The 11,395-nt window shown below is 62.2% G+C and overlaps 2 protein-coding genes across 4 annotated transcripts; one reads left to right on the top strand and one right to left on the bottom strand.

Moving 5' to 3' along the window:
- The first annotated feature begins 58 nt into the window (after positions 1 to 58).
- On the top strand, positions 59 to 5,629 carry P2RY4 (pyrimidinergic receptor P2Y4). 3 transcript variants are annotated; one of them, XM_054839760.1, is made up of 2 exons: positions 59 to 187; positions 3,990 to 5,629. In XM_054839760.1, exon 2 carries the CDS (start codon positions 4,006 to 4,008, stop codon positions 5,128 to 5,130), a length of 1,125 nt encoding a protein of 374 aa, XP_054695735.1. In that variant the 5' UTR covers positions 59 to 187; positions 3,990 to 4,005; the 3' UTR covers positions 5,131 to 5,629. The 3 variants fall into 3 exon arrangements, 2 of the variants coding, with proteins under 2 accessions (XP_054695735.1, XP_054695734.1); XR_008579013.1 differs by lacking the exon at positions 3,990 to 5,629 and adding an exon at positions 1,572 to 1,802 and having other exon boundaries at positions 67 to 187; XM_054839759.1 differs by lacking the exon at positions 59 to 187 and adding an exon at positions 2,816 to 3,014.
- A 909-nt stretch (positions 5,630 to 6,538) lies between these two features.
- On the bottom strand, positions 6,539 to 11,395 carry LOC129211945 (diacylglycerol O-acyltransferase 2-like). The gene is made up of 8 exons (XM_054839763.1): positions 11,050 to 11,395; positions 9,240 to 9,368; positions 9,059 to 9,166; positions 8,738 to 8,808; positions 8,424 to 8,628; positions 7,712 to 7,886; positions 7,432 to 7,634; positions 6,539 to 7,267 (listed from the first exon to the last, which is right to left on the bottom strand). The coding sequence occupies exons 1-8, from the start codon at positions 11,087 to 11,089 to the stop codon at positions 7,113 to 7,115; spliced, it is 1,086 nt and encodes a 361-aa protein (XP_054695738.1). The 5' UTR covers positions 11,090 to 11,395; the 3' UTR covers positions 6,539 to 7,112.

Here is an 11,395-nt window from a genome sequence, read left to right as displayed (position 1 = left end):
GCCCGCCTCCCGCCCTGCCTCTCCCGGGCACTTTGCTCCCGGCCGTGGGAGAGCGGGAGCGGGCACAGACGGCTCGGCACGGCGAAGGGCAGCCCGCAGCCCCCCGGCATGGCCCCCAGCCCCGCGGGGCACCGCCGCTCCCCGGGGGTGCCCCGCTCCTGAGAGCTGCCCCCGCCCAGGACCGCAGGTGAGCCGGGGCAGCCCCCAGCCAGGACAGCCCCCCATGGCCGTGACGCGGCCATGCAAACCCAGCCGGGCTTTGGGGGGCCTGTGGGGAGCAGCTTTGGCTTTGCCACGAGGGACAAGGGTGGGATCCCCGGGGCTGGCTGGGTGTGGGGGTCAGGTAGTTCTCCCCATCCCTCCACCATCCCCAAATCCCCCTGCACGTCCTGCTCCCTAACATGCCACTGCCTTCCTCCATCACCAATGGCCTTCACCCTTCCTGGTGGAGCCACCTCCTCTCCTTCATCTTCTCCATCCCTTGCTCCCTCCTCGCAGGGTGAAGCTGCCCCTTGGGCTGCCGCAGCTTCGGGTTCCTGCCCTTCCCGGGGGAGGCAGAGGGACAGGGACAGGCCACCCTAGGGCGAAAGGAAACCACCCTCACCTCCCACCCCGCTGAGAGAGGGGGGCACCTCGGAGCAGGGGACACGGTGGGCAGTGAGGGAAGCACCCGGCCCCACTGGCATCTCTGGGGAGGAGACATCGGTGCCTGGGCAGCACAGGCAGATCGTGCTTTGGCTGCTCTTGCAGCTGAAGAGAAGGATCGAAAAGAAATTAGGTCATGCTTACCTTGTGCCGGGGCTTTGGCTGCACAAACCACGTGGCGATTAGGGACAAGGGTCCTTCTGCAGGATGTTTGGCATAATTTCCCCTTGTTTTGCATTTTCTGAGAGCTTAAGCGAGAAGAAAAGCCCTGTTTTTCCCATGCTCCAGCAGCAGCCAGTCCCGGGCTGACCCAGCCCTGTGTCCCTCAGCAGCTGCTTGCTCCCCTCTGAAATCCGCTCTCCTGTCCCCTCTCCGAAGCTCCTGCTGCCGCACCGCCATGCCTGACCCAGTGCCCCATCCTGCCAGCGTGCAGGACTTTGGCGCTGCCCCACTCATTCATTTCGCTGGTGCCTTTCCAACGCCACTGTAAATCCCCAGGGCCGGGACCCTCGGCCAGCTGCTGGGGTGCCCAAGGCTGGGGGCGGCTGCCGGCTCCTGCCGGAGCCGGTGCTGCCCGCGGGGCCGAAGGACGGGTTTGGGCTGGGCATGGCCGCGGGGCTGGGAGCCAGGGCAGAGCTCCCGTTCCTGCCGCAAAGGGCCAAGGGCAGCACGTGCCCCCCGATGCACGGCCTCGTGGCTGGCTCCTGCCCCTTTCCGCTGGTGGATGGCCGTGCGGGTGTTTTGCAGGAGCCCTCACTGCTTCCTGGAGTACATGCAGGGGCCAGCCTGCAGGCACCGTCCCAGGGGGATGTGCTTGCCATGGGCAAGGGATTCCCCAGTGTTGCAGCCCTCATGCATCCACAAAGCGCACAGGGCAGGAGCAGGAGCAGGGAGCACCTCCCCAGCTCCACGTCCTTTCCCTGCAGTGCCTTCCATCTCCCGCTCCAGCAGCAAGCCCGAATGCTTGGCTCAGATCTCACCGCGGCTGCAATCAGTCCCTCCTTGAAAAGCACACACTGGAGAGGCTGTGACCAGAGCGCGCCTCGCTGGGACGTCAGTGAGGAGTAGGAACGGGCCTGGCGGTGACGTGTCCTCAGGGCGGACTGATATGAATCAGTGATTTAAACCACTGATTTTGATCATGACTAAGATGAGGAAGCAGGAAACCTGTTGAGATAAAGCTTGCCACATGTCATGCTTTGCATTTTTATTTTTCGGTGGTTATCCTCAAAAGAAGGGGGCTTACGAATGGTTAAATCATACTGCTGAGCAATGACCACGCTCGGGCTTTATCAGCTGGCAGAAGCCACATACCTGTGCTCTCCTCCAAGCAGCCTGGCACCGTGCAGCTGCTCGGGCTCTTTTTCCTTATGCATTTCTTACACCAGATTATTATTATTATTTATTTATTGTCTTCTTCGTATCTTAGCTGTTTGTTGACCTATGACACGAGCATTGGCTTTGGTCACTGAACCCTGCGGCACCTCCGGTCTGGTTGGGCTCAAGGCTTCATGCTCACTTGCACTCAGAGGTTGGAAGAGGAAAACAAATCTCATGATGCCTCATGTCCTTGGCAGCATCACGGCTTGGGGAGATGCAGCCGCTGGGACCAGTACAACCTGCACAGCACCCCATGGGACCACTGCTGGCACCAGAGCCCGGAGGCTCAGGGTTTCCTGCCAGCTGGTTTTCCCTCCTGGTTCTGGGAAAACAGAGCAAGTTCTTCCCACTGTTAATGTTTGATCAGGACCTGCCTGTTGCTCTCTGAACTCATCCCTGTAATAAAGCCAGGCAGCTGCCTGCACTGGCCGCAGTGGGAAGGAAGCTGCAGGGTGTTTGATGTGAGCCCGAAGTTGCAGCTCAGCCCACAACTCAAACAGAGAGCACGGAGGTGCACGCAGCACGGAGGAGCCGGTCCCGCGGCCACTCACCTGCCCATCTGCCTGTAGATTCGTTTATGATCATCTCTGTAAACGCAGGGGTGTCTCTTGGGGCGAGGCTCTGCAGGAAGAAGATGGATGGCAGTTCAGCTGACCCCATGGATACACCCTACGGGATATTCCTGCCAACGGCGCTTGCCACGAGAAGCTGTCAGGCTGCGCATCTCCATGGCAAGGGGCAAACAGGAGGGGGATGATGAGGGAGCCAAGGGATGAAGGACCCTGAGATAACGCAACCTTCCACCTTCTACCACGGACACCAGCACCCCACTAACACACATTGTCTCCCTGAGCCCCGAGTCCTCCTCCGTCCTGGTGCCCATCACCTCCTGGTGAAACCAGAGACACACCAGCACTCCCTCCGTCAGATATGGCTTTCGGCTGCACCCTTGCCTCTGCCTGCAGCACAGCAGATGCTCCTGCTCCCAGGTTACTCATCCGAACGTCCGTCCTCAGCCGACAGAAGCGGGCGCTCTAAAATCACTCCGCCAGGGACTATGGTGGGCATGGAGGGGCTGAGGTGGAAGGAACCTTCAGAGACCCGGTCCTTCACTGGGTACCATGATGGATGCAGAAACTCCCTCTTCCCTCTGGGGGAGCAGGCTCTCGACTTTAGACATCCTGAGAGGCAAACGCAACCCCCCGACAGCTTGTCCGCACTCCTTGCCAGGAGGATGCGGATCCCAGCCTTTGATCCTAACAATGTGTGCGGGGAAACGTCCTGCCTGCCTTGTGAACTTGCACTGTCTCGAGCTGGGACTTGGCTCCGGCGCAGCTCCTCTCCGCAGGGCTTAGATCATCCCTCTCCTATGGAGAATACCCGGCAGCTGGAGGCCCCTTGCCGTCCAGGGACGCTCTCCCAAAGGCTCCTTTAACAGCCCCCCGAGGATTTCTCTGGGCCATAATATTCCCCCAGACAAGCCTTTCTTCTCCTCCCGCCTTTCTTCTGTCAAGGAGCCCTCTGGGACGAGCAGCATTGTCAGGATGGTGCCAATTAGGCTGAGCCGGCTTCCAAGAGGCTGTGCTGGCACCGGCCGGGGGCTGCTGTTGCTCATAAAGGTCTCATTGTTCGGCGCGCCATGGGGCTGCTGGCCGGCGGGGCCGGCGTGGTCCTCTGTCTCAGGCACGCTTCCCGGTTCCACGCAGTGCTGGTGTCACTGCACGCTGCTCAAAGGGATGATTAACGGGTGTCATTGCGGGGGCTGCGAAGGGGAGGATTTGTCAAGCCCCCCTCGGCTCCCCGCAAGGCCTGAACGCGCGAGCTGAGAAAAACCAGAGAACCATCAAAGTGGCCGGAGCTTCTGGAGGGGGGGAAAATCTGGCATCTTTGGCTGCCTTCCACGCTTTGTGCCTGACAATGGTCGGGATCAATGACTAATGCGCTTTTATTAACTGCTCCTCTAGATCTGGCTCGGAGAACATGGCCACTTCAGTGAGGACGTTCCCAGTTGCCCTGTGGACACCAACAACGGCTCCCTGGCCAGGAGGAAACACCACCGCGGTGTTGGAGGCAAAGTGCGTCTTCAACGAGGAGTTCAAGTTCATCCTGCTGCCCGTCTCCTACGGGCTCGTCTTCTTGGTGGGGCTGCCCCTCAACTCCTGGGCCCTGTGGATGTTCATCTGCAGGATGAGGCCCTGGAATGCCACCACCACCTACATGTTCAACCTGGCCGTCTCTGACACACTCTATGTCCTCTCCCTCCCCACCCTGGTCTACTATTACGCCGACCGCAACAACTGGCCCTTCGGGAAATGCCTCTGCAAGATTGTGCGCTTCCTCTTCTATGCTAACCTCTACAGCAGCATCCTCTTCCTGACGTGTATCAGCGTCCACCGCTACATGGGCATCTGCCACCCCATCCGCTCCCTGAAGTGGGTGAAGACCAAGCACGCCCGTATCATTTGTGTGGCCGCCTGGCTTGTTGTCACCATCTGCCTCATCCCCAACCTCATCTTTGTCACCACCAGCTCCAAGGGCAATAGCACCCTCTGCCATGACACCACCAAGCCCGAGGAGTTCGACCATTATGTGCACTACAGCTCCTCCATCATGGCCCTCCTCTTTGGGATCCCCTTCCTGGTGATTGTCCTGTGCTACTGCCTGATGGCCAAGAGACTTGGCAAGTCCAGCTTCTCCAGCCCCAGTCCCCGAATGCCCTCCTACAAGAAGCGCTCCATCAAGATGATCATCATTGTGCTCACCGTCTTTGCCATCTGCTTCGTGCCCTTCCACATCACCCGGACCATCTACTACACCTCCCGCTATTTCCAAGCTGACTGCCGGACCCTCAACATCATCAACTTCACCTACAAGATCACGCGGCCACTGGCCAGCATCAACAGTTGCCTCGACCCCATCTTGTATTTCATGGCTGGGGACAAGTACCGGGGGCGGCTACGCCGGGGGCCAGCCCAGCGGCTCCGGCCCGTACCCACGTGTGACCTGGCCCTGGTGTCCCCCTCTACGGACAATACCATGGGTGGTGGCCACACTGCCAGTGACACCCAGGGGACAGGGACGGCACGGAATGGAGGCGGGTGCTGAGGGGCCAGCGGGGGTTACAGGAACCTCGTCCCTGATCTCAATGAATTGCAGCCGCTCTGGGCTCCGTGTGGGCACCCTGGCACCCCTGGGTCCCCAGACCTGGCCCTGTTAGGGCAAAGACTGCAGGGCTGAGGATGGGTGGCCACGGGGCTTGTCCCGGCCCTGCCCTGGGACGCCGTGGGATGAGGGTGCCAGTACTGCTTGGGGCAGGACAGCCACCTTCCCATGGGAATGGGAAGGATGCTGAGAAAGCCGGTTTGGGATGGCAGGCTGGCCCGTGGCACATGTCCCGGGGACACGCAGGGGCTGACAGGTCACTAAAGAGAAGGGACGCTGGTCTGTCCGTCCCTCCCTGGGCATGCACAGCCCTTCCAGTCTGCTTGACAGTGATGTGCAGGGACCAGACTGAACCTGGGGATGGAGCCGATGCTGGGTCCCCTGGAGATGTCTCTGTCACACTGCTGGCCTTGGGAGAGGCGGGGAGGGACGCGGCACGGGGCACTTGCTGTCGTCATCCCCCAATAAAACCCCTTCCTCTTTCTCCACGCCCGACCCGTTCCTCCCCATATCAGAAGGAAGAGGGACAAGATGCCCACCCTCGCCCCAGAAAGCATTTGAGAGCAAAGCCACCTGCCACCTTAACACCATTGCTGGGGCAGGATCAGAGCAGGGGACCGGAGCGGTGACACCCATGGTGATGGGAGAGTCCTCAGGAATCTGCCTTTATGAGTGTTTGCTTTCCAAACGTTTACCCAGCCCTTTTGTTCGGCCGAGCGCCTGCGCAGAGAGGAGCGGACCAGAGATAGCTATCAGCGCTGCCGACTGTCCCGCACCAGCCCGGGCAGGGGTGGGACGGGGCTGTCCCCACCATGGAGAACCCCAGAAGGGGCTGCCCCCATCGCCCCTCAACGAGTCCTGCCAGCACGTGCCGAGGAAAGGGAAGTCCATAGCATCATGGGGGTGTCACCCCAGCCGTGGCTGTGTGGCACCAACCACACACAGCCACATCCCACCGGGAGCTGCCCAGGTCACCCGGGGAGGGAGAGGGTCCCAGGGGTACCCCGCATCCCCATCCCACCAGACAGTGGTTCCCAGAGAGCCCCCCACTCACCGCAGAACCGAAAGCAGAGAGGGAAGGAGACGACCCTCCTAAGCCCCACGAACCCAGTAAGAGCAGCTGCCACCCCTCACCTCCCGTTATATCCAACGTGGCCCAGGTGGACCCGGGAGCTGCTTGGTTGCACCTGAGCGGTGCGAAGGTCCCCACCAAGCATGGCCCCAGCCGTGGAGATGGGACCGGCAGGGAGGGGACACAGGTGGGTGGCGTGTCCACCTGCACAGGGAGCATGGGGGTACGGCTGCGGTGCCACTGATCCTGCCCCCCCCAGCACACACAGGCAGCGGCGGGGAGGTTGGAAACTGTATTGGGTACAGAGGTGGTGGAAAAGGCTCATCTGGGGCCAGAGCAGCACCCGCCCCTTGCCCAGGGCCACTTGGTCCTGGCTGAGGCCACTTCCATGGGTCCCCAAGTCTGAGTGTGTCCCCCCAACCCCGGCAGACATCTCCCCAGCCCGGTCCCGTGTGCCATCGGGATGCCACCCCAAAAAGCTCATCATGTTCCCTCCTCCTGTGACACCCCCTCCCTCAGCTCGTGGTGTCTTGGTTGTTTTGGGGGGACCGTGCCCATCGCTGGCCCCCAGCCTCGCGCCAGCCTCCCCACATCAGCCCCACATCCTCAGGGGACAGCTGTGTCACCCACAGCCCCCCCGAACCCCTTTCAAGGGGGACCTTTTCCCAATCTCCCCCTCCCCTCACTTCCTCCTCTCCTCCCTGCTCCTGCTCAGGTTTTTCGGTCAGAGGAGCGGAGGGCCGGAGCGGGGACCGTCCCCCGCGTGTTCCTAGTGCCGGGCCGGCTGAAATCCCCACCCGCAAGAGCCAGCCGCCCTTGTGAGCCAGGATCTGGCCGCCGGCGCCGGCCGTGCTCAGAGGATGCGCAGCTCATCTGTCTCCGACAGCCCATACTTGGTCTTGTTCTCGTTGAAGAGCTTGAGCAGGGAGCGGACGTACATCTCATGGTACATGTCCACCGTCTCACAGCTCGGGTCCTCAATCTTGGGCACCGTCACCGGCTCTCCCACTGCCAGGAGGGGAGGAAGGTCAGGCCGGCAGCACGGGGACACGCTCGGCTCATCGGGGACATGAGCTGAGCGTTGCCTTCCAACACCACACATGGCGGGGTGCCCTCTTCCTCCACCCCTCTGCTTTCTGGCGATCCCCTCCGCCCCGGCGGACGATGCTCACCCACAGTGGTGATGGGCCTGGCATAGGGGAGGAAGCCCCGGGACTGGACGGAGGTGAGACCCCGGCCGTAAAAGACGCAGGGAGCGAAGCCCATCATCTTCTGGAAGCGCTGCTGGATGCTCCTCATCCAGCTGCCCTCCTCAAAGACCACCTGGCGGAACAGGTCGTTCTCCCCGAAAGAGAAGGAGGGGACGAGGTAGGCCCTGTGGAGGGGACATGGTGGGTGGTGATGGGGTGCTGGGACCCTCAGACCCCCGCGGCGGCAGTGCCCGTGACCCACCCATGCTGCAGGGCCATGCGGACGAAGCCCTTGCGGTTCTTCAGGATGAGCGTGGTGACGCCGGGACGGCAGGAGAGCGACTCGGCCGCGCCGCCGATGACGATGGCTACTGCGTTGCCGGTGCCGTTCTTGGACAGCAGGTACCCGATGGCGCTTCGTGTCACTGGGCACAAGCCTGCGGCAAAACGGACACCGGTGCTGCGGGACAGCACCCGGGGGGATGGGGACCCCACGAGGGACCCCACGCGGGACCGTGCCTGGGGGGAAACACCAGGGACCGCGCAGGGGACAGCGCAAGGGCGCCCCCTGCTGCTCCCAGGGAGACGCGGGGTGCCCCGGGCTGCCAGCCCCGCGGGCAGGGCGCGGGCAAAGCGTGGGCAGGGCGCAGGCAAGGTGTAGTAGGCAGGGTGGGGACAGGGTGCTGGCAGGGTGCAGAACAAGGTGAGGGTGGAGTTCAGGCAGGGTGCAGGCAGAGCTCCGTCCCTGCCCTGCCTGCTCCTGGGGAGCGCAGAGGATGTCAGTCGTGGGTTTCCCACGGACGGGACCCTGGAGCCCCCCCAGAGCCCCCCTGCCTGGCAGCAGGCAGAGGTGGGCAGGAGCGGGGCAGGCAGGAGGTGCGTCCCCAGGCAACCTGCTCAGCTCAAGCCGGCACAACTGGCCGTGAGGGCAGGGTGGCGGGCAGCTGCCTGCCCCGCTGCCCACGGGCGCTCACCTCCGCTCATCAGGTACTCCCTGAAGACGGGTAGGCGAAAGTTGCCGGCCAGGGTGGTGAGGAAGGGCCGGATGCCTGGGAACATCTCCGCGAAGCCCGTCGAGCCCGTGATGAAGTTGCAGAAGGCTCCGACGCAGAGGATGCCGTGGGGGTGGGAGCCGATGATGTAGTTGTGGCTGGGAGACAGGTCATGCGTCTTCACCAGCTGCGGGGACAAAAGGGTGTCGTGGGGACATAACAGCGGCGTGTCCTTTTGGGTGGTACCACCACTACCGCCTGCATGAACATCCCATCCCGACATCCCCGCGCTGTACCTTCACGGGGAAATAATCCCGAAAGTGCTTCCACACGGGCCATCGCCGCAGGCACGGCAGCCTCCTGCCACCTGCAAACCAGGGAGGGACCGCAGGAGGTGACACCCGCCCCAGCAGGCAGCAGGACCCGAGGGAAACGCTCCCTGCGGACCCGCTGCGTCCCTCTTCCCACCGTGATGATGATGAGGGAGAGGAGGGAAAGAGCAGGTGGGACGTGGTGCTCCCCGTTTTCCATGCTGGGATGGACCCAGAGAAAGGGGGGGTCCTGCACCCCATCCTGCTGCAAGACTGGAGGAAGGGGGGGGTCGTACCCATCCCCACCTTTCTCTGGCGTGTCCCAGTCGAAGATGATCCAGGCCAGGTAGAGCGCAGAGATGGGCCAAAAGCTGGTGAACACCAGGTAGATGAGGAGCAGCAGGCTGACGGTTCCTGTGGGAGCCAGGCAGGGGGGTGAGCGGACGTGCACCCGCCCCACCGGGACCCCCCGCAGCCCCCTACTCACCCAGCAGCAGGAAGCTGAGCACCCACTGCAGGACGGCGAGGAGCTGGAGCCAGGAGCGGACGTCTCGCTGCGAGGGCCAGGGTGCTGCGAGCAGGGTGCGCAGGGCGGTCTGGACGCTGGCACGGCTGCCTGCGGGGAGGGACACGGCACCCGGCCCAAAACAGCACGGGTTGCACAAATGCTGTCCCAGCTAGCCAGGGGAGGGGGGGGCAGTCCAGTGGGGTACAGGGGTACCCATGGCTCCCATGGCTGCCGGGGCTGGGGTACAGGGGCAGGGCGGGAGGTAGGATGGGAAGGATGAAGCAGTTGAGCGAGGAGGGATGGGGTGTGGGGGGGGATGCTCATCCCCAGAGAGCTCTGGCCCATGCCAGGAGGTGGCCCTGGCCAACCTGAGGCTGCTCTGGGGCCAGCCCTGCTCCAAGCAGGGGGCAGCCGGCAGGCTGGGCACCCCCGAGCCCAAACGTGTCCATGAGCCTGGGTGCACCAACAGAGCCCAGTGCAGCACCACGTCCCGCACCGTGCCGAGCTCCCCGAAGGCCAGGACCTCTCCTGTGCCCTCCTTGGCACATTCAGAATTTGGGTTTTTCTTGGCCGGCGTGGGGCAGCGTCCGCCCCCCAGCAAATGCCAAGGACAGCAGTCAGGGGCCGAGCCAGGGTGGCTGAGGCTGGCCGTCCCCGCCGAGCCTTGCCTCCCAGGGGGGACAGCCCAGCAGCCTGCGGTCGCTCCACTCCCCCTGCCGCCCCCTTCCCTCCAGCCGACCTTGGTGAACCATTAACCGCCCCGGGCTGGGTGCCAGGATCCAAACTCCACGCTCGGCCCCATCCCTCCTCCCCAAAAGGGGCCTGAGGCGCCGGTCCCGCTCTTGGCCAAAGGTTCACTGTGGCCGAGACCACCCGGCACGGCCACCGCTGCAACCGCAGCAAACTACCTCTTGTGTCACAAGAGCCTTGTTTTCTTGGGAAAACAACCCAAAATCAGCATGCTGGCCAGACAGAGAGATGCTTAGGGTGAGACAGGAGCAGACCTGTCCCCATGGCTCCCCCAGCCAGGGACCCTCAGGGTCAGAGAAGAACCACCAAACCCCAGGCTGGGTGGCTGGTGGAGGTTCCGCTCTTCCCAGTTCAATCCAAATCACGAATGGGACAACAGAAATAAATTAAACACTGGAGCCATCACCAGCACTGAAGAATTGTTTTCCCTCCCTCTCTCCCCACAGCAGCATGCCGTGCTTTAAGCACTCCTTGCCGCCTGTCCCCGCACGCCCAGCCAGGCATCCCCAGAAGCCCTGCCGCACGCACAGCCCTGCCGTTGTCAACTTTCCAAAGCCCCTTTTTTTCCCCCAGGGAAGACGCAGAGCTCTGCCTAGCAAATTTGTGCCTACCAAGCAGTTGCTTTTTTTAGTTTCTTTTCCTAGCTCCCCCCCAAGTGCTCCATCAATGTCCAGACCACAGACAGAAAATGGAGAAAGCCCGGGGCTCCACCACCGGCCCTGTCCACGGCGACCGGAGCATCTTCAAACCCAGCAACACGGACTCTGCAGCCCAGGGCAGCACAAAGGGGAATTTGCAGCACTCTGGAGCATCTTGCGGGAGTAACGTTACAGAACGCATTGTCAGAAATTCATTCCTGTTGAGCAACTGTATGTTTTCCTCTGGTGCTGCTAACCCCGAATCGCTCCGAACGCCTCCCTTTCCCCTAAGCAGTCTAAAGCAAATAGACAGTAATGACAACAAACGCTAATTGCCTGACCAGTTCCTCGCATTGCCAGAGCATCAGAAACCATTCAAACACGCTTTGGAAACGTCTTACCGCTAAGATTTTGGGAACAGGCTGCAATGATTGTTTTCATGGTGGCAAGGAGTTCTGCGCCAGACTCTGGTTCAGCAGGTTAAAAGGCGAGTTTGGAAATACCGGAGGACGATTGATTGTGTATCCAGCTGCCTTAACCAGCTGATCCAAGGTAAACTGTCTGCTGCGGAGGGGAGCGGACCCGCTCTGGCCCCGGATTGCGGAGCAAGGAGAAGAGCTGATGGTCCTCAGCAGGACAAGGAGTTGTGCCGAGCAACGAGGAGCTGACGTCGAGGAGGGCAGCCGCTGCTCCTCAGAAAGACACCGCTGCCAGCACCGGTGGTGGCTCAGCGGGAACCGCCTTCCC

Source organism: Grus americana, chromosome 12 (genome assembly GCF_028858705.1).
Source record: "Grus americana isolate bGruAme1 chromosome 12, bGruAme1.mat, whole genome shotgun sequence".
NCBI classification, from domain to species: domain Eukaryota; kingdom Metazoa; phylum Chordata; class Aves; order Gruiformes; family Gruidae; genus Grus; species Grus americana.
The sequence above is the reverse complement of the archived record's forward strand: the minus strand, read 5'-3'. Positions and strand labels throughout refer to the sequence as shown.